Source organism: Microplitis demolitor, chromosome 5, assembly GCF_026212275.2.
Source record: "Microplitis demolitor isolate Queensland-Clemson2020A chromosome 5, iyMicDemo2.1a, whole genome shotgun sequence".
In the NCBI taxonomy this organism is placed as follows: domain Eukaryota; kingdom Metazoa; phylum Arthropoda; class Insecta; order Hymenoptera; family Braconidae; genus Microplitis; species Microplitis demolitor.
In genome coordinates this window covers 22,668,271-22,692,216 of record NC_068549.1, presented here as the reverse complement: position 1 = coordinate 22,692,216, position 23,946 = coordinate 22,668,271, and the positions used below count along the sequence as shown (strand labels likewise).

The window sequence follows — 23,946 nt, the reverse complement described above, 5'->3', positions numbered from 1 at the left end:
CAAATGTTACAATGTATAAGTAAAGTTTCATAACCTTCTGTCAGAATCTTAAAATAAACACAAAGCAACATTTTCAAAAAATTTCTTCGGTGAATGAACTCATGCACTCCATTGTAAAGCAAACATATAATTTGTCTTACTTAATAATTTTACTTCGCTGCCCCTAGCTTACGTCTATACAAACACTTTGTTCAAAGAGTTATTTTCATTCGTCGAATCCGTAACAACACCTATATTTTGCCTAATTACTGCTTTCGCTAAGACTTTCAGCGCGTGAATATTCAAGCAGATAATTGCATTCAATCAACACTAACATTATCGGCTCCACAATGTCTAGCTACGAATCCATCGGTAGATACAAGTGTATTTCTAGCCACTGTTTATATATTCATAACTTCGAGCCATTGTCTAATCAACTATGTAGCAAACCGATAATTAACAATCGACGCCTCGGAGCCGCTGAATATTCCGTATTACAGTCAAGGTTCACGCACTTCTCATACAGACAACAGACTCATTCGTTGAAAAACCATCATTGCAAAATGTTATTCAAAGCGACTCCAGAGTTTGCAATCGCTTTTACTAAACTGACGTCAATACTTGGCAGCTCTTGGCCGCACTACAAGAATGCAACCAAGTTTCAACTTATTGTTTTTAATATAAAATGGTGGTTTTTTTGGTTCATGTCAATAACTGCTTTTTTACCCATGTGTTATGCGGCTTACAATAACACCAAAAATATATTGAGTTTTACAAAGTCATTGTGTGATGCTGCTAATTGTAGCCAAGCTTTTATAAAAATGTTGTTATGTAAAATACATTATCGTAAACTTCAGGTTTCATTTTATTTTTACAAACTTTTTTTTATCTTGATTAGTTAGCTTAATAAAATTTATTAATTGCAGTTCCTTTTCTATGAAATGGAAAAATATGTTGAGCAGGCACGCGCTCATGAAAGAGAATTGTTCATCAGTTATATTAAAAGGAGTGGAAGATTACATGTTTCGATAATGATATCAGCAGTGATGGCAGCTGTTATAATTATTATGGCACCTATTGGAATGCCCCAGCCGTTTCCGAATGTTGCTGAATATCCTTTTCCAGTGGACGGACATCCTACTTTTGAGATTATTTACATGCAACAAAGCATCGCGACGATTCATTGCATGTCTATACCAGTTTTCGATTGCCAAATCGCTCTGCTACTTTGGTACGCTGGCGCGAGACTTGAATTGTTGGGCGACGAGTTTCAAAAAGTCGCCGATAACCAGCAATTCATCGCTTGTGTTAAGAAACATCAGTATTTATTATGGTAATTTATGTTTTTGATTGGGCAAAAAAAAATTGCTAATCATTTTTAATCGATTATTAGGTTCATTCAGGAAATAATAATGAGTAGTCGTTACATTCTTGCAACGACGGTCGTCATGTGCACGATAGCTGTCATTACTAGTGGGGTTCATATCGTAGGGGTAAGCTTCATCATTATTGTTATTTAAACTGTTATTTCCTATGCTGAATTTATAATAGAATGAACCTGTTGCTGACAAAGTGCCATTCGTTATTTTATCGATGGGCTTGTCGGCAGTGTTGTATCTTTGTGCCTGGCCTTCTGAACATCTTGCACAAATGGTAATAATTAATATTTATTATTGTTCATAATTAGTCATTATTAATGATCACAACGAAACCAGTTATTTCTGATTACATAAAAAGCATGATAATTCTATTCATACTGATAAAGCCACATTAGCAGTGTAAGCTCGCACCGGGTCCCTGTGCAACTCTCATTTACCATCATACGGTGTTTTATAGAATTTTACCGTGAAATTACCGAGTAGTGCGGTTAATTAACCGGGTCGGACGGTAAATTTTTTATGTAGAGCTCTACTATATTTTACAGTACGCGTTACTGTTATATTCTCCTACGAAAAAACATCTTTTTGTAGATGAAAACTGGCAAGCAAAGAAAAATACGGCAATACCTCAGAAATTCAGGTTCAAATACCGTATTGTAATCCAACCGGAAAGATATCTTTTTGATATCAGAATAGAGACATAATTTTTCAGATAACTTTCTAATACCAATAAGATGTCCTTCTGACACTCGTGCCGAGCGGGAAGGTTATTTTACCACTATTTCCGTATTTCGGTACTATACCGCAAATTTATCGGAAATTAGATTTTTCGAAGTATTACTTTACATTAGTCGTGTAAATTTAGTGGTAATTTGAATTTCATTACTAGTATATATATTCAGTGGTTGCACTGAAATTTTTTCGTAAGATATAGCATTCAAATTTTCCAAGTTTCCTAACATTCCCAACTAATGATTAGTACTTTACGCAGATATCTTCAAATTCAGAAATATATTAATTTTTCAGTGTGAAAATATTGGAAATTCGTTGTACCATTCATCTTGGATCAAAAATACGAAGGAATTGAATAAAAGTATCTTTATCGTGATACAGAGATCACAAAAACCAGCGACTATTGAAGTGGCTGGTATTTTACCCATGCTCTCGTTACCTTACTATGCAACGGTATATTTTTGAAATGATAAAAAACTATGAAATTCACTCTTTTAAATACGAAATTTCAGTTAATTAATAATTTTATTTTATTGCAGTTTCTATCGAAAACTTTTTCGTACTTCACGACTCTGCGCGTTGTGTTGGACAAAATGGAGGAATGATTTTTATTATTGTTTGTATAATTAATAGATTTATAATTAATAGATTTATAATTAATATAGTTCGTTAAATGTATTTATATATAAATTTTAGGCAGCCACACGTACGTTAAGTAATTTGAATAAAATTTAAAAATAAGTCCAGTAAATTATTTTAGAAAATAATTGTAGAAACACATTTTATAAATGTAGCACTTAGAAAAGTATTATCGTTTCATATGTTGTAGAACATATGCTTGTATATAATCATAGCTTTCAATCTAAGAAGCAATCAAAATAATAAAATCACTAAACTGTGGTCATAAAAAATTTCGTGTTAAATAAGTCTAAAAATTAAAGAATTTTTCAGAAAATCACAAATTTAAAAATTCCATTTTACATTATTTTGATACTGCAAAGAAACGTAACAACATTTTTTAGATTTTACCTTGAAGTAGCGAAGACGAATGTACTCGATAGCAAATATATTTACAATTCTATCACAGTCAAAATTTACGAAGTAATAACTACAAATATTTGCACTAATTGTAAAAAAATTGATCGATGAAACAGAAAAATTACTACGAACTGCCCGTCTCTGGTTATAAAATTAATGAATGGCTGTAATAGTTCATACTCCAAGAACTCTACTTGTCATCATGTCTCATTATATACTAAAGGTAGAATTATATTTCGCAACTTAGCAACAGTAAGCAAAACTACATAACAAAGAAGGTTAATGTACCTGACTTCTATTATTGTTATTAAATATAAAATTGAATTTACAACCCTTTCTTCACGGATTTTACTTCTAAGTAATAACTATTTATGGCTGTGAAAAATTCACAATACATTACCCCTATTATGTTTCTATTCCTGCTATTACAGCCACTATATGAATACTTAAGCAACTAATTATATACTAAACCTTGTTATCATGGCTCCGGTTTGTCTGCAACCCTTTCATTTTAGCCACTACAGCGAATTTCAAATGCAACATCCCTTTGAAACTTAAAAATAAGTACGACGGGTGGCCCGGAAAAATCGAAACTATCGAAAATAAACTTATTGAAATTTATTTGAGTAAGCGCCTTTGATGGTAGGGCGTAAAAAATAATTTTAGTGACCGAAAATAAAATCTAAAGTGCGATTTTATTTTGAAACGTCCGCTACAGCATTTACTGCTGTAATTATATGTTTCTTATTGCAACCATCTTTGGCTCATGAATACATAATGAGCTATAATGAATCGACGTTTTGAAAATTATAGGGTATTATTTCCAGTAAAACTTGTTACGCATGTCTAAATTCGTACTGACAGCGTCATTCGTCAGAAAACCACCGTAAGAAAATGATATTCAAAGCAACTCCTGAGTTCGCAATAGCATTTACAAAACTTATAACATTACTCGGGACTTCTTGGCCGAACCCTAAAGACGCTCCGAAATGGAAACACGTTCTCTTTCAAATAAGATGGTGGCTAACATTTTGTTTATCAATATCAGCATTTCTGCCAATGTGCTACGCAGCCTATAACCACTGGAAAAATATATTAAGTTTCACAAAATCTGTTTTTGATGCTGCCAATACTGTTCAAACGTTTGCTAAAATGATTTTTTGCAAAATCCATTTCAAGAAAATGCAGGTTTAGTATCTTACATATATATTAATATGATCAATTCTAATTTTATAAAATTTCAGTATTTATTGGAAGAAATGGAAGATTATGTAACCCGTGCACAAGCACACGAACGAGCATTGTTCATAATGTATATAAAACGTTGTGGCAGATTACACGCAACTCTAATGATAAGCGGTCTAATGACGATTTTCATCATAATAATCGCTCCTATTGGGGTTCCGCAGCCGTTTCCAAATATCGTTGAATATCCATTTTCTACAGAAGGACACCCGATATTTGAACTCATATATTTACACCAGAGTGCGGCTACAATTCATTGTCTCTCTATTCTAACATTCGACTGCCAAATCGCGTTATTGCTGTGGTATGCTGGTGCGCGACTTGAACTTTTGAGCCAAGAATTTCATGATGTTACTCACTATAAGCAATTGAATGAGTGCGTCGAGAAACATCAGCATTTATTATTGTACTTTTGATAAAAATTCTACGAGAAATATTTATTGCTTACTAAAAATTCAACGCTTTTTTAAAATTCTTTAGGTACATTCAGGACATCGTCATCAGTAGCCGTCATATTCTTGCAACTACTGTCATTACTTGTGTGTTGGCAGCTATCACAAGTGGAATCCACATTGTTGGGGTATATTTTTTGACTTTTATACAAAAGTAACTCAAAAGTTTCTTTTATAAATTGAAATTTGAATTTTTTAATCAGAACGAACCAATAGCTGCTAAAGTTCCCTTTATAGTTGCGTCAATGATCATGGGTGTGGTACTTTATGTAACTGCTTGGCCATCAGAGCATCTTGCGCAAATGGTAAAATATTATTTTGTTCCTACAGCCAATAGTAAATTTTATTGAAGCCTTTAAATCTGAATCTTTCGAAGATAAACCCTGTTTTCTTTTTAAAATTTTTGTAACGAATATCGAAAACAGTTCCAAGTCTTTTAAACACTCAATTGATGAATTGAACATCAAAGTAAATTGGCCAAAAAAATAAATATATCTGTCCGACTTTACAGATGCGACAAATTTCAAGTATTCGATCAAAAAATGATAGTTTTTTCTACTTAGAGGGCCCTCACAAAATCTGAAATGGGCATGACTATTAATCCTTTCCCGGTTGACCTTGAGTCCCTATTCTCAATTTGAATCGTACGTTTTCGTCTTAAAATGAAAAAGCGTTAGCGTGTTGAGAAGAGAAGGGACAGAAAAAATAGTAAAAGGGGCGCATGCATGCACTACTACGATTAAACCGTTACTCACACAGCCTTAACAACAAATTTTGATTGGCGCTACTCCCGTAGAGCTCACACCAATACATTTCGATACACACTTTCGGGAAAAGGGTTAAAAATAACTAATGTAAAAACCCCTAATATATTGTAGCTATCAAAAACTTTTACTGGGTTGTACAGATGTACCATAAAATTAAAAAATAATTACAAATTTTTTCAGTGTGAAAAAGTTGGAATAGCTTTATACGAGTCATCTTGGATTCAAAATTCAAAAACACTGAACACAAGTATTTTGATCATCATACAGAGATCGCAAAAAGCTGCGAGCATTGATGTCGCTGGAATATTACCGACTCTTTCGCTACCTTACTATGCAACGGTATATATATATATTTTGATTTTAAACATATATAGATTATAAAAATGGTTTCTATGATAACAATAATTTTTTTCAGTTTTTGTCAAAAATATTTTCATATTTCACTACTCTACGCGTGTTACTTTCAAAAATGGAAATCGAGTAACCGTAATAATTTATTTGCAAAAAATGTCGTCATATTTATCGTAAAACCATGACAGGTATACAAGTATTTTTTGAAGTATTTAATAAAATATATAATATGAAAAAATTCATTTATCAAAAAATATTCATCCACAGAAATGACAACTTTGATCTGAACTATTTATAGTCATTTAGTTTTCAACTGAATAGAATAGTAACAAATAATTTATCGATACATAAAGTACATTATTGAATGTAGTTTATATAATGTATATAGATAAATGAATAAATATATGTATATACATGCGTATACGTACATAAAATTACCTGTTTAATGTAAATTTAATACATTGTTGATCAGCGATCGAAATCGATGGTGTGCATTTAAAAAAAAAAAATTTACTCAAAATATCAACAGTTCTAGAAATATTTAGTGAAAATATGTCTAAGGATTTTCATCTACAAGATGTCCTTATTGTTTTCCTTCTTTCGAAGTTCGAAGAATCAAAAGTTAAAATTAAAAGTGTTACAAATCGGAAACAATTATTCTCACACTTGAAAACTCAATTTCGAACCATAATATTTTCTCACTTACGAAAAGCTGCTACTTCTGTTTCGCGCTCAAGTATAGAGGAATAGAACTATCCATGTCGCATTTGAAGAGTAAATGGAAACTCTATCCGCGTCAAAATTTATAGTGCATCATACAATTGTTACAATGTATAAGTAAAGTTTCATTACCCTCTGTCAGAATTTTAAAATAAACACAAAGCAACATTTTCAAAAAATTTCTTCGGTGAATGAACTCATGCACTCCATTGTACTTCGGTACCCTTAGCTTACGTCTATACGAATACTTTGTTATTTTCATCGGTCTCATCCGTAAAAACACCTATATTTTGCTTGACTACTGCTTTCGCTAAGACTTTCAGCGCGTGAATATTCAAGCAGATAATTGCATTCAATCAGCACTATTATTAACGGCTCCACAATGTCTAGAGCCTACGATTCCATCGGTAGATACGAGTGTATTTCTAGCAACTGTTTATATATTCATAACTTCGAGCCATTGTCTAATCAACTATGTAGCAAGCCGATAATTAACAATCGACGCCTCGGAGCCGCTGAATATTCCGTGTTACAGTTGGGGTTCACGCATTTCTCATACGGACAACAGACTCATTCGTTGAAAAACCATCATCGCAAAATGTTATTCAAAGCGACTCCAGAGTTTGCAATCGCTTTTACTAAACTGACGTCGATTCTTGGCAGCTCTTGGCCGCACTACAAGAATGCAACCAAGTTTCAGTTTATTGTTTTTAATATAAAATGGTGGTTTTTTTGGTTCATATCAATAACTACGTTTTTAATCATGTGTTATACAGCTTACAATAACACGAAAAATATATTAAATTTCACAAAGATATTGTGTGATGCTGCTAATTGTAGCCAAGCTTTTATAAAAATGTTGTTGTGTAAAATACATTATCGTAAACTTCAGGTTTCATTTTATTTTCACAAACTTTTTCTGAACCTGATTGGTTAATTTAATAAAATTTATTTATTGCAGTTCCTTTTCTATGAAATGGAAAAATATGTTGAGCAGGCACGCGCTCATGAAAGAGAATTGTTCATCAGTTATATTAAAAGGTGTGGAAGATTACATGTTTCGATAATGATATCAGCAGTGATTACAGCTGTTATAATAATTATGGCACCTATTGGAATGCCCCAGCAGTTTCCGAATGTTGCTGAATATCCTTTTCCGGTGGACGGACGTCCTACATTTGAGATTATTTACTTGCATCAAAGCATCGCGACGATTCATTGCATATCTATACCAGTTTTCGATTGCCAAATCGCTCTGCTACTTTGGTACGCTGGTGCAAGACTTGAATTGTTGGGTGACGAGTTTCAAAAAGTCACCGATAACCAGCAATTCATTGCTTGTGTTAAGAAACATCAGTATTTATTATGGTAATTTATGTTTTTGATTGAGCAAAAAAAAATTGTTAATCATTTTTAATCGATTATTAGGTTCATTCAGGAAATAATAATGAGTAGTCGTTATATTCTTGCAACGACGGTCGTCATGTGCACGATAGCTGTCATTACTAGTGGGGTTCATATCGTAGGGGTAAGTTTCATCATTATTGTTATTTAAACTGTTATTACCTATACTGAATTTATAATAGAATGAACCTGTTGCTGACAAAGTGCCATTCGTTATTATATCGATGGGCTTGTCAGTAGTGTTGTATCTTTGTGCCTGGCCTTCTGAGCATCTTGCACAAATGGTAATAATTTAAATTTATTATTGTTCATAATTAGTCATTATTAACGACCATAACGAAACTAGTTATTTTTGATTTCATGGAAAACATGATGATTCCATCCATATTGATAAAGCCGAACCGGGTCTCTGTGCAAATCTAATTTACCATAATACGGTATTTTATGGAGTTGCGCGGTAAAATTACCTAACACTGCGGTAAATTAACCAGGTAGTACGGTAAGTTTGCTATGTAGGCTCTATGTTACTGTGATATTTTGTTACCAAAAAAAACAATTTTTTGTAGATGAAAACCGGTAAGCAAAGTGAAAATACGGGAATGCCCTATAAATTCAGTTTCAAGTACTGTAGTTACCGTACTATAAGGTTCTTTTACCATAATTTCTGTATTTCAGTACTATAACCGCAAATTTACCAGAAATTATAACTTTTGTAGTAATATTACATATCACTAGTCGTACAAATTTAGTGGTAATTTGAATTTCATTTTTAGTCTGTATTACACTCCAATTTTTTTTGTAAATCATAACATTCAAATTTTCCTAACATTCCTAACTAATGATTAATACTTTACACAGATATCATTGAATTCCGAAATTAATTAATTTTTCAGTGTGAAAATATTGGAAAAGCGTTGTACCAATCATCTTGGATCAAAACGACGAAGGAATTGAATAAAAGTATCTTTATCGTGATACAGAGATCACAAAAACCAGCGACTATTGAAGTGGCTGGTATTTTACCCATGCTCTCGTTACCTTACTACGCAGCGGTATATTTTTAAAATTTACTTCTTTTATTGAAAAATTTCAGTTAACAAAAACTTTTATTTCATTGCAGTTTCTATCGAAAATTTTTTCGTACTTCACGACTCTGCGTGTTGTGTTGGACAAAATAGAGGACTGACTTTTTATTTTTGTTTGTATAATTAATAGATTTATAATTAATATAGTTTGTTGAATTAATTGATATAATAAATTTTGGGCATTCACATGTGCGTTGAATAATTTTAATAAAATTAAAAAATTATATCACAAAATATTTGTAGAAATACATTTTATAAATGTAGTACTTGGAAAAAAACTGTTATTTCATATTATGTTGTAGGACATATGCTTGTATATAATCATCGTTTTCATTCAATTGTTAAGAATACTTTCAATAATTTCATCACTTCATAATATTACAGCTGTTTTAATGCGTAAAAAAATGTAATATAAGTCTAAAAATTAAAAAATTTTTCAGAAAATCACAAATTTCAAAATTCCATTTTACATTATTTTGATACTGCAAAGAAACGAAACAACATTTTTTAGATTTTACCTTGAAGTAGCGAAGACGAATGTACTCGATACCAAATATATTTACAACCCTATCACAGTCAAAATTTACGAAGTAATAACTACATATATTTGCACTAATTGTAAAAAAATTGATCGATGAAACAGAAAAATTACTACGAACTGCCCGTCTCTGGTTATAAAATTAATGAATGGCTGTAATAGTTCATACTCCAAGAACTCTACTTGTCATCATGTCTCATTATATACTGAAGGTAGAATTATATTTCGCAACTTAGCAACAGTAAGCAAAACTACATAACAAAGAAGGTTAATGTACCCGACTTCTATTATTGTTATTAAATATAAAATTGAATTTACAACCCTTTCTTCACGGATTTTACTTCTAAGTAATAACTATTTATGGCTGTAAAAAATTCACAATACATTACCTCTATTATGTTTCTATTCCTGCTATTACAGCCACTATATGAATACTTAAGCAACTAATTATATACTAAACCATGTTATTATCGGCTCCAGTTTGTCTGCAACCCTTTCATTTTAGCCACTACAGCGAATTTCAAACGCAACATCCCTTTGAAACTTAAAAATAAGTACGACGGGTGGCCCGGAAAAATCGAAACTATCGAAAATAAACTTATCGAAATTTATTTGAGTAAGCGCCTTTGATGGTAGGGCGTAAAAAATAATTTTAGTGACCGAAAATAAAATCTAAAGTGCGATTTTATTTTGAAACTTCCACTACTGCATGTACTGCAGTAATTATATGTTTCTCATTGCAACCATCTTTGGCTCATGAATACATAATGAGTTATAATGAATCGAAGTTTAGAAAATTATAGGGTATTATTTCCAGTGAAACTGGCTACGCATGTCTAAATTCGTACTGACAGCGTCATTCGTCAGAAAACCACCGTAAGAAAATGATAATCAAAGCAACTCCTGAGTTTGCTATTGCATTTACTAAACTTATAACTCTAGTAGGGACTTGTTGGCCGAACTATAAAAATGCACCTAAGTGGAAATTTGTACTTTTTCAAGTGAGATGGTGGCTTACATTCTGCTTATCTGTATCTGCATTTTTACCAATGTGCTATGCAGCTTATAATCATTGGCGAAATATATTGAGTTTTACAAAATCACTTTTTGACGCTGCCAATACCAGTCAAACTTTTATTAAAATGATATTGAGCAAAATACATTACAAGAGGTTGCAGGTTTAGTATCTCATATATATGTACTTTTATTTATTTTTTCTGTTCATTTATACTTTTAATAATTTCGATTTTAGTATTTGTTGTATGAAATGGAGAATTACGTGACCAATGCCAGAGAAGATGAGCGTGAATTGTTTATCGTTTATATAAAACGTTGTGGCAAATTACATTTGTTTGTGATGACATTCGGGTTCATGGCTATTCTCATAATAATAGTCGCACCGATTGGACTACCACAGCCGTTTCCAAATATTGCTGACTACCCATTTCCAGTTGACGAAAGTCCTGCATTTGAGCTGGTTTATGCCCACCAGAGTGCTGCTACACTTCATTGCCTCTCAATTCCAGTTTTTGATATGCAAATAGCATTACTTTTGTGGTATTCTGGCGCCCGTCTTGAACTTTTGGCTCGAGAATTCAAAACCGTAACAGATAATGGACATTTTGTTGAGTGTGTCAAGAAACACCAGTACTTGTTATGGTAAAAACAGTCAATTGCTGATCAAGCGGGTTCATAAGCTTAATTTCTCCTTTCTAATTATTTTCAGGTATATTCAAGAAATAATAATCAGTAGCCGTTATGTTCTTGCGACTACATCTGTTACGTGTGTAATTGCAGTTATTACCAGCGGAGTTCATATTGCTGGGGTAAATAGTGATTATGACAGAACAGAGTTTGCTAAAATGGAGTAAGAAGTGAACGACCTTATCGAAAAAATTCAGCTTAGATTCCCATATTGCGTTTTCGAATGGATTTTCTTATGGTTTCTTCAAGGAATCCAACATAGATTCTAATGTGGATTTCTATGAGAATCTAGACCATCTTAAATCCATATGGGAATTTAGTGTGGATTTTTACAATAATTTTCCGTGGGAATCCAAACCATCCAAAAATTCATATGGAAACCTAGTTTTGATTCCTATGGGCTAATAAATGGTTTACCATGTATACAAAATTTTTCCATAGAAATACAGATGCCCATAGTTCTATTATGGGGATCCAGATATCCAAATTCCTACATGTATTTTTTTGTATGAGAATCGAAGTACCCAGTTTCCTATATAGATTCCCTGTAGGAATTCATACTTTCCGATGCTGATTCCCATAAATTCTTATGTAAATCCATACATTCCTGTATAAATTTCTATGGATTTCCATATAATCCTATATGGATTTTTTTGAACCTGCAGAGTGTAGATTCAAAAATTTTAAGTTTTATACTAACCTAAAGTTTAATTACTACTTTTAATTATCGACTTTTCGGACATTTACATTTTGACAACTTTTTGGAAAAGTATTTTTCTCAAAATTTTATTAAAGTTTTTCAAACGGCCCCGATTTGCCCGAACTCTTTTAAATTTATAGAATCATTTTTTTTTAATGTTAATATAAAAAATAATAAATTAACTTTAGAATGAACCTGTTGGTTACAAAATACCATTTGCCGGAGCCTCTTCGATAATAGCCATAATTCTGTACATTTCTGCATGGCCATCAGAACATCTGATCCATATGGTAAAATAAATCCTGACGACCTATTTTTCATACGTGATTATGATAATTAACACATCGTTCCAGTGTGAAGGCGTTGGAACGGCGCTGTACGAATCAGCTTGGGTTCAAAATTCAAAGGCATTGAATAGCAGCATGTTATTTGTAATGCATAGAGCACAAAAACCGTCGACTATTGAAGTTATTGGAGTAATGCCGATACTTTCATTGCCCTACTACGCAACGGTATTTTGATAACTCTCCTAACAATAATTAAATTTTTTAATTACTAAAATATTTTTAATTCTATTTCAGTTCTTATCAAAAACTTTCTCCTACTTTACAACTTTACGTGTTTTACTATCCAAAGTAGAGATGGATTAATATTTATACTAATTTATATGTATATATATTAGATCAATTTTTCAAAAAAGTATGTTTAATTGAATTACATGCCCAAAATTCAGTTTCGAAAATGATAACCGATTTTAATTTAGTTACAGATATAAAAACTGTTACTAAAATCTAATTTTGTTACTCCACTGATAAAATTTAAATAATGATTAATTTTTAAGAATAAAGTATCTAATTAGTACTTGTAGTAGATGGAAATTAATAAATATAGAGACACAGACACGGAAAATTTTCATAAAAATAAAATTACCTTGCTTTGAAAATTTATTTAAACCGCGTAAAATTTCATGCTCAAAAATATACAAAATGTCATCACAATAAGAAGCGAAATTTTTATGATTTCTTACACTGAATTATATATATTTGTAATCACTGGTAAGAATAATTTGACCATAGAATTATCAAATATAAAAATACAGTAGGACCTCCTTATAAAACTATTATTAGTTTCTCTCCCAAACTATTGCGATATCTGGTTTATAAAAAAGACAAAATGATAGTCTAATAACGAGGTCCGACTGTGTATTGCACTATTATAGACTCGGATTATTTTGAAGATGCGACTAAACAACACAAAGTTACACTACAAAAGAACGAGGGTGGATGCCTCCGAGTTCTATTATTGTTAAATATAAGAGAAATATTTTCAACCCTTTTGCGGAAGCAAAAGCTTCAAAGTAACAATTATTATAGAAATTATTATAGAAAAAAAATTAGGCCAGATCCAGAATTTTTTAAGAAAGAAATTTTTGATTTAGCTATACAACTAATAAGCCAAATTTTTAGAAAATTAAAAATTAATATCGTCTATAATAACAAAAAAGTATCTTTAGAATAAAAAAATGGAAAATTCAAAATCTGGCTTACGGTAAATTACAGTTATATTTTTTTATGTACTCTCTAAACATAAATTAGTGAAAATAAGTGCAAACCAAACCACTAATTTCAAATAAGTGAATATTCACTTAATTTCACTTATTTATGTTTAGAGAGAATATATAATTTGATAATAAATTACATATAGAACGACCTTATGGTTGATAAAATATCATTTGTAATTTTATCAATTGGTTTTTCAATGCTACTAGATGCCTCTGCATGGCCATCAGAGCATCTCACACAAATGGTAAAATTTATTATTTATTTTTTATTGTAATCAATAAGTTTGAAAAATAAAAAAATTTGCACCTTAAATGTTCATATAAAAGAAGAAAAAAAATTTAATTAAAAAATTTTCCGGACTACAGACAGTGAATAATTTTTTTTGTTTAGGCGGGTTTTTAAAACGTAAAATTTCCGCGCGTTTTTTGAAAAGCGTAATTTACTTGAACACCGAATGCTAATAAATTTTTTGTTAGCGCAAGAATATTGGCTCATCATTATATCAATCATGGACAAAAAATTCAAAGGGACTGAACAGGGGAATGTTGATCCCTTGATAGTGATCCATAGATCACAGAAACCACCAACTATTCAAGTCACTGGCGTACTTCCAGCTCTTTCATTACAATACTACGCGACGGTATTTCAATATATACTATATTTTGTTTGAAAAATCATCAAATATTTAATAAAGTTGATAATATAACTAATTTTGTTGCAGTTTCTACCAAAAACTTTCTCCTACTGTACAACTCTGCGTATACTGTTAGATAAAATGGAGATAGATCAAGAGTAAAAAATCTGTATATCGAACAATAAAGAAATAGATAGAAGAAGTATAGCAAAACGTCAATGTTAAAATTTATCTTTTTATTTATTAAGAAATTTTAATAAACCATTTTCATCATTTTATATTTTTGTAAATTATATTTATGAGTTTATATAATTATTTATTCAGTTTTTTATTCCAGCGCTTTGTAAGTCCAAATAATGTCAAACTCATTTTTTGCATTCACATTAGAGATAAATCCGTATGTTAATTATTTTAAAGTAAATGACGTAAAAACGCTTATTAAAAAATAAAAATGCTTAGAAAATAAATATATACATATAAAATTACCTCGCTGTAAAAATCAAGTGCGAAAAAAATTCCATTCCCAAAAGTATTTCGTATCACCATTTCTAGTTTTATTACGAAAGTCTGAGTGTCAATGTGCCCACACTATTATCCTAGTAGTTTAGAAAAACCAAATTATTAACAACTAATGCAGTTTCTTAACCCATCAGCACTCCCATTATAAGCATTTTGCTCACACGGCACTATTTAAACTCTAAAATGTCGCTGCAGTGCAAGCAAGACACTAAAAAACACAGTAGTGCTGAGGGGTTAATTACTTATTAGATAGATAACCCGAATATGTCAACAAATAAAACTACTTTAATTTGGATATCGGCAGAAAACGCGCACTGATAAAGTCATGACTAGATAATTGGTTAAACATTTGCTAACTTGTTGAATTGAAGTCACTGCGTTATTTTGTAACCGTCAACTTTGATTCAATATGAAGTTAGTAAATGTCTTCCTCGGTTGCTTGGATAGTACTGCACAACTTAGTTATCACAACACAATAGTCCCGGGGGTAAACTTAAATTTATGACCCCACTCCTCGAGAACTGAAGCTTCAAACTAATAATCATCAACTCCCACTAAAATTACCCATTGCAATAGAGTTATTAGAGTAGCTCGCTGGAAATACCGAAATATTGTGTGAATATGTAAGTGACTAATTATCCAAAGCTGTCATTAGCGGCTCCAACTTGTCTGCGACCCCAGCACACGTCATCGCAATGAAGCTATTAAAGATCCAGTTTTAACTTCATACTGACGGTGAATATTAGAATAAATAATTATCTATTGAACTGTATAATTAGTGGTACCATTTCACCAGCTACCCCTACACCTTCATCACCAACCGCTCATTAAACCAACATTACGCTGGACAAAGGCTTCAAAAATTTCTTGCTCGGAAACTTTTGATTAGCGAGTGCGCTGTAATTTTCTTTACATCGAAACTTTTCATGAAATGCTGAAATATGCAGCAGAACGATTACGAATCGACGTTTAGAAAATTATGGGATTGATTTATAGCAGTGAGGGCACGCGATTCTAAATTCTATAACTGAGTCATTCGGTTGTAAACCATCAGTTTAAAATGTTATTCAAAGCAACTCCGGAGTTTGCGTTGAAGTTTACTAAGCTTATAGCATTACTAGGTACATCATGGCCGAACTATGAAGGAACACCAAAATGGAAGCTAGTGGTTTTTCAAATAAGATGGTGGTCAACATTTTTTCTCGCAATAACTGCGTGCTTGACGATGTGCTACGCGGCATGCAATCAGTATCAAAACATATTAAACTTGACAAAATCGCTATTTGATATTTCCAATACCAGTCAAACATTTGTTAAAATGTTCTTCTGCAAAGTACATTACAAAAGAATGCAGGTTTCGTAACAGTTCAGATAATTTTCATAGTTTTGTCTGATCAAAATAATTAATTAATTTTTTTGTTGCAGTATTTGCTGTGCGATATGGAAAAGTATGTAACGAAGGCAAAACCTCACGAAAGGGATTTATTTATCAAGTATATAAAACGTTGTGGAAAATTACACTTGACTGTAATGGGAAGCGGGTTGCTGATAATTCATATTATAATACTGGCACCTATTGCGTTACCGCAGCCGTTTCCGAACATCGCAGAATATCCGTTTCCGATAGACGGTCATCCTACTTATGAACTGCTCTACCTGCATCAAAGCTGTGCGACTATTCATTGTCTTTCTATTCCGGCATTCGATTGCCAAATTGCGATGCTGCTGTGGTACGCTGGTGCAAGACTTGAACTTTTGAGTGAAGAATGCAAAACAGTTACTGATAACAAGCAATTTGTTGAGTGTATTAAGCAACATCAGTATTTATTATGGTAATTTTTTTTTTTTTTTTTTTTTTTTCTATGGAAATTTTTGATTTTCGAAAAAACGGAAGTTGGCCAATTTTAGAGGATTTTTTAAAATTTAGTTATTTAAAGATGTCAATATTTTCAAATTTGTGTGTGTGTGTGTGTGTGTGTGTGTGTGTGTGTGTGTGTGTGTGTGTGTGTGTGTGTGTGTGTGTGTGTGTGTGTGTGTGTGTGTGTGTGTGTGTGTGTGTGTGTGTGTGTGTGTGTGTGTGTGTGTGTGTGTGTGTGTGTGTGTGTCTATTTAACGGATTTCGCTTTCGGAAACTGATAGTTCAGATGTGTAGTAAAAATAACGAATAGTCAGACGCAACACTAATTTGAATTTTTTCGTGATTTTAAATGGCTTAGATTTATATTTAAATATTTATAATAATTAAATATGATCCTGAAGTTAGTAGACAATTAGTAATTTTTGGATTTTTTTTTATCAATAATTTGATTAAAAAAAAAAAAAGTAAAAATATGCTTATGTGGAAAATTTTAAAAACTACAGGTGAAATTTTTGTAAATATTTTTTTTTTTTAAATTTATTATTTTAAAAAAACTCCAAAGATTGATAGACGTCGGCTAATTTCAGTATCATTAATTAAATTAGGTATATTCAAGAAATTACAACCAGTAGCCGTCATATTCTCGCAACTACTGGCTGCACTTGCATACTAACCGCAATTTCCAGTGGAGTTCATATTGTATCAGTAAGAATAAAGTTTAAAAGAATTATCAATCAATAAATCATTGAAATTCCTACTTAATATTTCCTAATTAATCTATTCAACAACTAATAGAACGAACCAGTAGCTTTCAAGGTCCCATTTTTGATTTCCTGGGTAATAGTGTCTTCAACACTCTACATTACTTCATGGCCAGCGGAAAATGTACTGCAGATGGTAAGATCATATTCCCCAGTTACAATCATTTTATTGACAACAAAATATGTAAATTTTCAGTGCGAACAAGTTGGTATGGCGCTATATGAGTCACCGTGGGTTCAAAATGCTAAAGAATTGAATAGCAGTATTTTATTTGTGATACAGAGATCACAGAAACCATCGACTATTGAAGTTCCTGGAATACTTCCCGTCCTCTCATTACGTTACTTTGCCATGGTATTTAATTTTCGTCATCAAAAATATATATGATCATAACTGGTATCATGTATGATTTTAAATAAATATAACCTTGATCATATCTGATATCATACATGGTCATATATGAAGCCACAAAAATTTTTACGGTTCCTGAGTTGGATCACAGCCCAGAAAACGAAATTAGCCACCTGGGGCCTGATCCTGCACCAATTTTTTTTCGGGTATCAATTGCTCCCAAATAAATTCAGGATCATCTGGACGAACTTTATTATAATTTATCAGATATAATCAAATTTATATTTATTTATGACCACATATATAAAAATATTAATATCTGATGAAAATTTTATTTCAGTTTTTATCAAGAACTTTTTCATACTTCACAACTCTACGAGTTCTTCTCGACAAAATAAATCTAGACATGGAGATTCCTGCAGAGGAATAAATTTCACTCCACATATATAATATATAAAAACTACGATCATGAATATACGCTGTAGTCATCTAGTATCTATTAATTCTAGTTTTAATAAACTACTTATTCTGATCAGATGTCATCATAAAAAAAAAAAAAATGTCCTAGCCTAAAAAAATTAAAAAATAATAACTCACCCAACTGCTTAATTTCTCACCAAAGTCGATCATCAGCTACCGCTTAAATTCACTTAACTAATCACAGTCACCAAAATTAATTATCAATCATCACTAATTAATTACGTCTACACTTGGTGTCACTTTTATTTCAACTCAACAATCACTCACTAGCACAACTATCAACTGTCGTCCATTTTCGAAGCTCCGTTTAAACACGAAATTCAATCCTAGCGCCCTCTGGACAAAAAAATTCTCCCGCGCTCGCGTGAAAATTTTAATTCTGCGCCATTTTCTTCCGCACTTGTTCTCCAAGACCAGTCAAGTCAAGTACTAGTACCCGGATAAGTAACAAGCAAACTAATTACTCGAACATCTCGATTAAAAGTAAGTAATCGCGTTATGTGAGAATGTAGCAGACATAACAATTCATAAATTTGGAATAAATATATGAATGAATTAAAATATAGAAATTAAAAAATCAATTCAATTTTTACTATTTTTATTTTAAAATTTTAAAAAATTTTAAATTGTTAATGATACTGAAGTTACCTGAGACTTAATAATTTTTGAATTTTTTTTTTTTTTTTTCAAAATGATAACTAAAAAAAAAACATGTTATAAAATGGCACTTGTAGTTTTTTTTATTTTCCACATGTGCATATTTTTAGTTTTTTTTTTTTTTTTTTTTATATTTGAATTGTTTGAAAATAAAATCCTAAAATTGTCAATTGTCTTTTAACTTTAGGATGATAATTGTCATGATCCTGAAGTTAACATCCAATAAACAATTTTTTGATGTTATTTTAAAAAAATTTAAATAAAAAAACTAAAAATATGCACATGTAAAAAATTACAAGTGGAATTTTATAAAACATTTTGTTTTTTAAATTTAAAATTCTTTTAAAAAATTCCTAAAATTATTAAATGGCTAATTTCAGTATCATATAATTGTCAGCTACATTCACACTCATTTTTAATATAATATATATACACATATCCCCACGAATTCTTTGTTATATAAAAATAATTTCTCACCAGTCATTTATCACTCTGCACTTAAATCCACTCACTAACCACACTCGCCACTATTAATTATCAATTATCACTAATTAATTACATGTACACTCACTTTTTTTTTCATTTCAACAATCAACACTCACCAGCACAACGTTCAACTGTCGTCCATTTTCTAAGCTCAGTTCGAACGCAATAATTAAAGCCTAGCGCCCCCTGGACAAAAAAATTCCCCCGCGCAAGCGCGAGAATTCAAACTATGCGCCATTTTGCTCACTCGTTCTTCAACAGCAGTCAAAGTCAAGTCAAGTACTAGCAGCTGGACAAGTAACAAGCAAACTAAGTACCCGTTGGTGTCATCATCCAGTGAACATCTCCATTAAAGGTAAGTACTCATCTTGCGTTACATATATTTAGTATATATTATAAATATCCCACGCATTTATTATCATAAAAAAATAATAACCAAGTCATGAAAACGATCATGTCTAAAATTAAAATCTAAACTAAACACAAACACACACGAAATTCGCTTACATCAGTCAGTACTTCAATACCGAGTTATGTATGTGTTTAAATAAACCTAGCGCTCATTAGATTGTTAAATAATAACGTAGAGGTGGTAATGTTACTTAAAAAATCAAATTACTTGTACAAGCTGTCAGTAGTTTATTTGTGTAATTTGTTGTCGATTAAGAGACTGTCACGTATGAAGCATACAGGGCAATGAAGTCATTCAAATATTCAAAATATTTCCCATCATCAACAACATCATCAACACCATTGTTGTCAACGACAGTCATTGTTGTTTATATATTTTTAACAATTAACCTGTCGCGTTGTGATGTCGCGAATCCTAGTGCCGGCAATGCGACCCAGGCGCCGGCTGATCAAAGGCTTGATAATAAGAATAATCTAACTCTTACTAATGGTAATTTAAATAAAAACAATAGTCATATTTCGTCACAAAGTGAAACAAAACATATTGATAAATTAATAAACTCGAGTACTTTGAAAGATAAAAGTACTCTGGTTACTGCTAATCAAACTAATGATGTGGGGGTAAGTATTTTAAAAAATTTTAATTTTATTTATTATGATCCTGAAAGTAACAGACAATTTGAAATTTTTGAATTTTTTTTATTGAACGAATTAATGAGAAAAAAAAAATTAAAAAATGCATATGTAGAAAATGAGAAAAGCTATAAGTGCAATTTTTTAAATATTTTTTTTTTTTTAATAATTTATCGTTTTTAAAACAATTCAAAAATTATTTGACGGCTAACTTTTGTATCATAATTAATGTATTTATTTATTTAATTGTTGGCTTATTATTTATTATTGATGACAGCTTCCCTCTGGTCATGTACCAACTCTAGATTCAGGAGCGATGATGAGAGCATTTTATGTTTTTCTTGGTCTCAGTGTAATTGGAGTCGCTTATTTGGTATTTCGCAGCACAAGGTAATTTACTGTTTGTTAATTTTTTAATCATCAGCTAAAAATACTTGTAACTAATCGTGCAAAAAGCCTGGGGTCATAATTAAAAATTTTTTTTTGTTGGTAAAATTAATCTGGGTAATGGTTTTTAATGGGAACAAAATTTAACGGGAGTAGTTCAAGCTGCTGGCTGGTAAAATATTTTATTGTTAATAATTTAGGCACTGGAATAAAATTCAGTTCAATTTTATAATATTAATTTTTTTTTAATAAAATTTATTAATTAACTGATGAAAAAAAAAAATTGTTTTTTCGTATTTTCTCAAGAAAATTTAAGATAAAAATTATCATCGATTTCTCAGTAAAATTTAACATACAAGATATTTTAATTACTTGATTATTCGCAGGTTACGTAAGAGTCCAGCACAAATGGTAAGAAAATACGGGATACTAGCAAATAAACAGGACATTGAAATGCGACCACTGCCGCTTGATGAGGAAGACGATGATGACAATGTGGTATTTGATGCCAGTGGACTTACTAGAGATCTAAATCAGGCGACTTAGAAGAAGCTTGACGGGCTTGTTCTTGCAAATAAACTATAAAATCCTAGCAAAGTGGGTCTCACTCCCAACGCCTTAAGTAAACTCGATAAATAACTTTATATACTACATAAATTATTATTATTATTATTATTATTATTGTAATAAATCCAGTTTGTGGTCACCACATATTCTATTTTTAAAATACTTGAGTCGTTGTCATTATAAAAATATATATACATATATATATATACTTAAGCTTGTGTACAAATAATTTGTATATTTATTCAAATACTGAAGATAAAAAATTAAAAATTTGAGTTTATTTTCAATTAATTTTTAAATAAAATTACGTTTCATCGCGTGCATGATAACATCCGCGAGTCGTTTCCTGTTTTCTTGATTTTTAATGGGCTTGAGTTTCCAAACATCCGCTAGATCAACGGCGTCGCCTTTGATGCCGTCCAGGTCAAAGAGTTCGTTTTCCTCCAACGTGCTCAGAGGAATTGACTCCAAGCAGAAATTGAGTCCGTGCCCGAATTCACTCTGGACTTGTTTGAAAAACATTTCGCGGGAGTAGATTTTATGGGGGTCGCCCCCGAGGGTCTTGATGGTAGCGGACAGGTGCTCGTAGTAAAATTCCAGGAGATTGTCGAACTCGGTTTCGCGTAACTTGGCATCCGAACATGAGTAAATGAAAAATGAGAGATCGGCAACCGGTCCGGTGCATCTCGCTAGCTGGAAGTCTAGAAGCAAAGCCTCTTTTTCCCCAGTTTCGGTGGTCCGCATTAGGAAATTTGGCGCCCATGCGTCTCCTTGGTTTATTATTGATGATGGTGTCCTAGTTTGCCCGCACACTTGGACGCTTTTTTTCCATAACTCAGTGCCCTGTATGCGCGAAAATTTAGTCTGTTCTTCTGTTCCTGGGTATTCTTTTTCCATCGCGTCCTTTGCAATATTTATTGCTACTTTCTAAATGAAAAAATTTTTATTAATTCGAGTCGTGTGTGTTTGAAATTATTTGTCAAAATTTTATATTTAACTGGACATTTTATAAAAGAAAATATTTCAAAATTGACTAGAAAGTTTTTTAAAATTCCAACACTGGTTAGAATATTTTGGATAATTCCAACACTAATCAGAATATTTTGGAAAATAAAAAAATTTACTAGATCATTTCTAAAATTGACTAGAAGATTTCAAAAAAATTCCAACACTGATTTGAATATTTTGGAAAATTTTAAAATTGACCCGATTATTTTTGAAATTGACTAGAAAACTTTTAAAAACTTATTCATTAAAAATCTATAAAATTATTAAAATTTTACCTGAAAAGTTTTATACCAGTCCCAATGATCATCACTGAAATAAGTTTCCTTCAACAAATCCGCAACATCATAAAACTTTTTTTCATCATCAGCTTTGCACGCAAAAGAAACCCCATGGAATCTCGCCATTGCTTTTAGTATCAACTTAAATTCCTCGATACTCAAAGTACTTTTCCTCGAAGCGGGTCCGAAATTCCTAACCGTCACATCCTCCAGTACAATGAAATCATTTTCCCCATCGAGCTCATACGCGTAGCACTCGGGCACCAACAGCAAATGGTTCTGCTTTCTGGGTTCTAAAAACGACCTGAACAATGGCATGGCCTGAAAATTTTAATTAAATCAACTGTTCCAATCAATTCAGAAGACACTCGATACCGACAATAATTTAATTACAATACCTTTGAATAAAATGTTATCTCGTTTCTGAAAAATTCCGTGCTGCGGAAAGTTTTCCTGCGGACCAAATTTTCCGGCAAGGATTTGACGACAATTTTAAAATCATTCTTCTTATTATTGACAATCGCTTCGATTGTTATCCTCGTTACCGTTGACAAATAGCTGTCACCTTTCGCAGAAGCTTCCTCGCTTTTCCAATCAATTATTTCGATGTCATTTTCGCCGGTTGCTTTTCTTACAACATTTTCCAATGTTTTTTCCGTAAATAGTTTGCTAATACTTTTTAAAATCTCCTTGTCTTTAGTCATTTTCCCGCAAAATTATTGACTTGTTCTTAAAATTAAATCTTCGATTAACTAAAAATTCAAAATTTCATTATTTTTAAGGTCAAAAATCCCAAAATTTAACACTATTATTGGTAAAATATATAAAACATATATGATATTTAACACAAATAATTAAAAAATCAAAATTCTAAGATCTCTAATTTAAATCGATTTTTTAATCAATAAATTTTTGATCCATTTTCTGAGATCTATTTAGATTTATGTAGATCTTAAATTTTTTATAAAATTATTAGATTTTTTTTTTTAAAAAAATTTTCTATTTTTCAAATTTTATTATTTTTGATTTTTTGTCAGTAATCGGTACCTTGTTAATAATTGGGCCTTCTAAACAAACAAAATAAATATTTAATCGTAACTCGTTACACCCTCAATACACGTCACTATTTTCGATGACACTGGCGCTCAATAATGAAGCGGTAAAATTTAAAATTAAAAAACAAAACCACTAACAATAAAGCTGCTTATTAATCAAAATTTCAATTGATGCCGCGTTTTTGTAGGAACAGTATCAGCAGT

General features: G+C 31.4%; 7 protein-coding genes across 7 annotated transcripts; 6 read left to right on the top strand and 1 right to left on the bottom strand.

The window, feature by feature from the left end:
- The first annotated feature begins 542 nt into the window (after window positions 1-542).
- LOC103570850 (odorant receptor 49b-like) lies at window positions 543-2,695 on the top strand. Its single transcript, XM_008548730.1, has 6 exons — window positions 543-836; window positions 906-1,312; window positions 1,373-1,472; window positions 1,531-1,632; window positions 2,385-2,543; window positions 2,630-2,695. The coding sequence occupies exons 1-6, from the start codon at window positions 543-545 to the stop codon at window positions 2,693-2,695; spliced, it is 1,128 nt and encodes a 375-aa protein (XP_008546952.1).
- Window positions 2,696-4,022: 1,327 nt separating this feature from the next.
- Window positions 4,023-6,076, top strand: LOC103570852 (uncharacterized). Its single transcript, XM_014442443.1, has 6 exons — window positions 4,023-4,316; window positions 4,373-4,779; window positions 4,854-4,953; window positions 5,029-5,130; window positions 5,773-5,931; window positions 6,008-6,076. Exons 1-6 carry the CDS (start codon window positions 4,023-4,025, stop codon window positions 6,074-6,076), a joined length of 1,131 nt encoding a protein of 376 aa, XP_014297929.1.
- A 1,185-nt stretch (window positions 6,077-7,261) lies between these two features.
- LOC106693686 (odorant receptor 30a-like) lies at window positions 7,262-9,253 on the top strand. Its single transcript, XM_014442445.1, has 6 exons — window positions 7,262-7,555; window positions 7,625-8,031; window positions 8,092-8,191; window positions 8,250-8,351; window positions 8,961-9,119; window positions 9,188-9,253. Exons 1-6 carry the CDS (start codon window positions 7,262-7,264, stop codon window positions 9,251-9,253), a joined length of 1,128 nt encoding a protein of 375 aa, XP_014297931.1.
- Window positions 9,254-10,574: 1,321 nt separating this feature from the next.
- LOC106693685 (odorant receptor Or2-like) lies at window positions 10,575-12,744 on the top strand. Its single transcript, XM_014442444.1, has 6 exons — window positions 10,575-10,868; window positions 10,943-11,349; window positions 11,417-11,516; window positions 12,283-12,384; window positions 12,448-12,606; window positions 12,676-12,744. The coding sequence occupies exons 1-6, from the start codon at window positions 10,575-10,577 to the stop codon at window positions 12,742-12,744; spliced, it is 1,131 nt and encodes a 376-aa protein (XP_014297930.1).
- A 3,125-nt stretch (window positions 12,745-15,869) lies between these two features.
- On the top strand, window positions 15,870-18,210 carry LOC103570853 (odorant receptor 49b-like). The gene is made up of 6 exons (XM_014442442.1): window positions 15,870-16,163; window positions 16,235-16,641; window positions 17,273-17,372; window positions 17,463-17,564; window positions 17,625-17,783; window positions 18,121-18,210. The coding sequence occupies exons 1-6, from the start codon at window positions 15,870-15,872 to the stop codon at window positions 18,208-18,210; spliced, it is 1,152 nt and encodes a 383-aa protein (XP_014297928.1).
- Window positions 18,211-19,794: 1,584 nt separating this feature from the next.
- LOC103570823 (uncharacterized) lies at window positions 19,795-21,563 on the top strand. Its single transcript, XM_008548696.2, has 3 exons — window positions 19,795-20,435; window positions 20,725-20,837; window positions 21,221-21,563. The coding sequence occupies exons 1-3, from the start codon at window positions 20,100-20,102 to the stop codon at window positions 21,378-21,380; spliced, it is 609 nt and encodes a 202-aa protein (XP_008546918.1). The 5' UTR covers window positions 19,795-20,099; the 3' UTR covers window positions 21,381-21,563.
- A 96-nt stretch (window positions 21,564-21,659) lies between these two features.
- On the bottom strand, window positions 21,660-23,908 carry LOC103570824 (uncharacterized). Its single transcript, NM_001414860.1, has 4 exons — window positions 23,735-23,908; window positions 23,086-23,439; window positions 22,685-23,008; window positions 21,660-22,328 (listed from the first exon to the last, which is right to left on the bottom strand). Exons 2-4 carry the CDS (start codon window positions 23,389-23,391, stop codon window positions 21,696-21,698), a joined length of 1,263 nt encoding a protein of 420 aa, NP_001401789.1. The 5' UTR covers window positions 23,392-23,439; window positions 23,735-23,908; the 3' UTR covers window positions 21,660-21,695.
- Window positions 23,909-23,946: the final 38 nt, after the last annotated feature.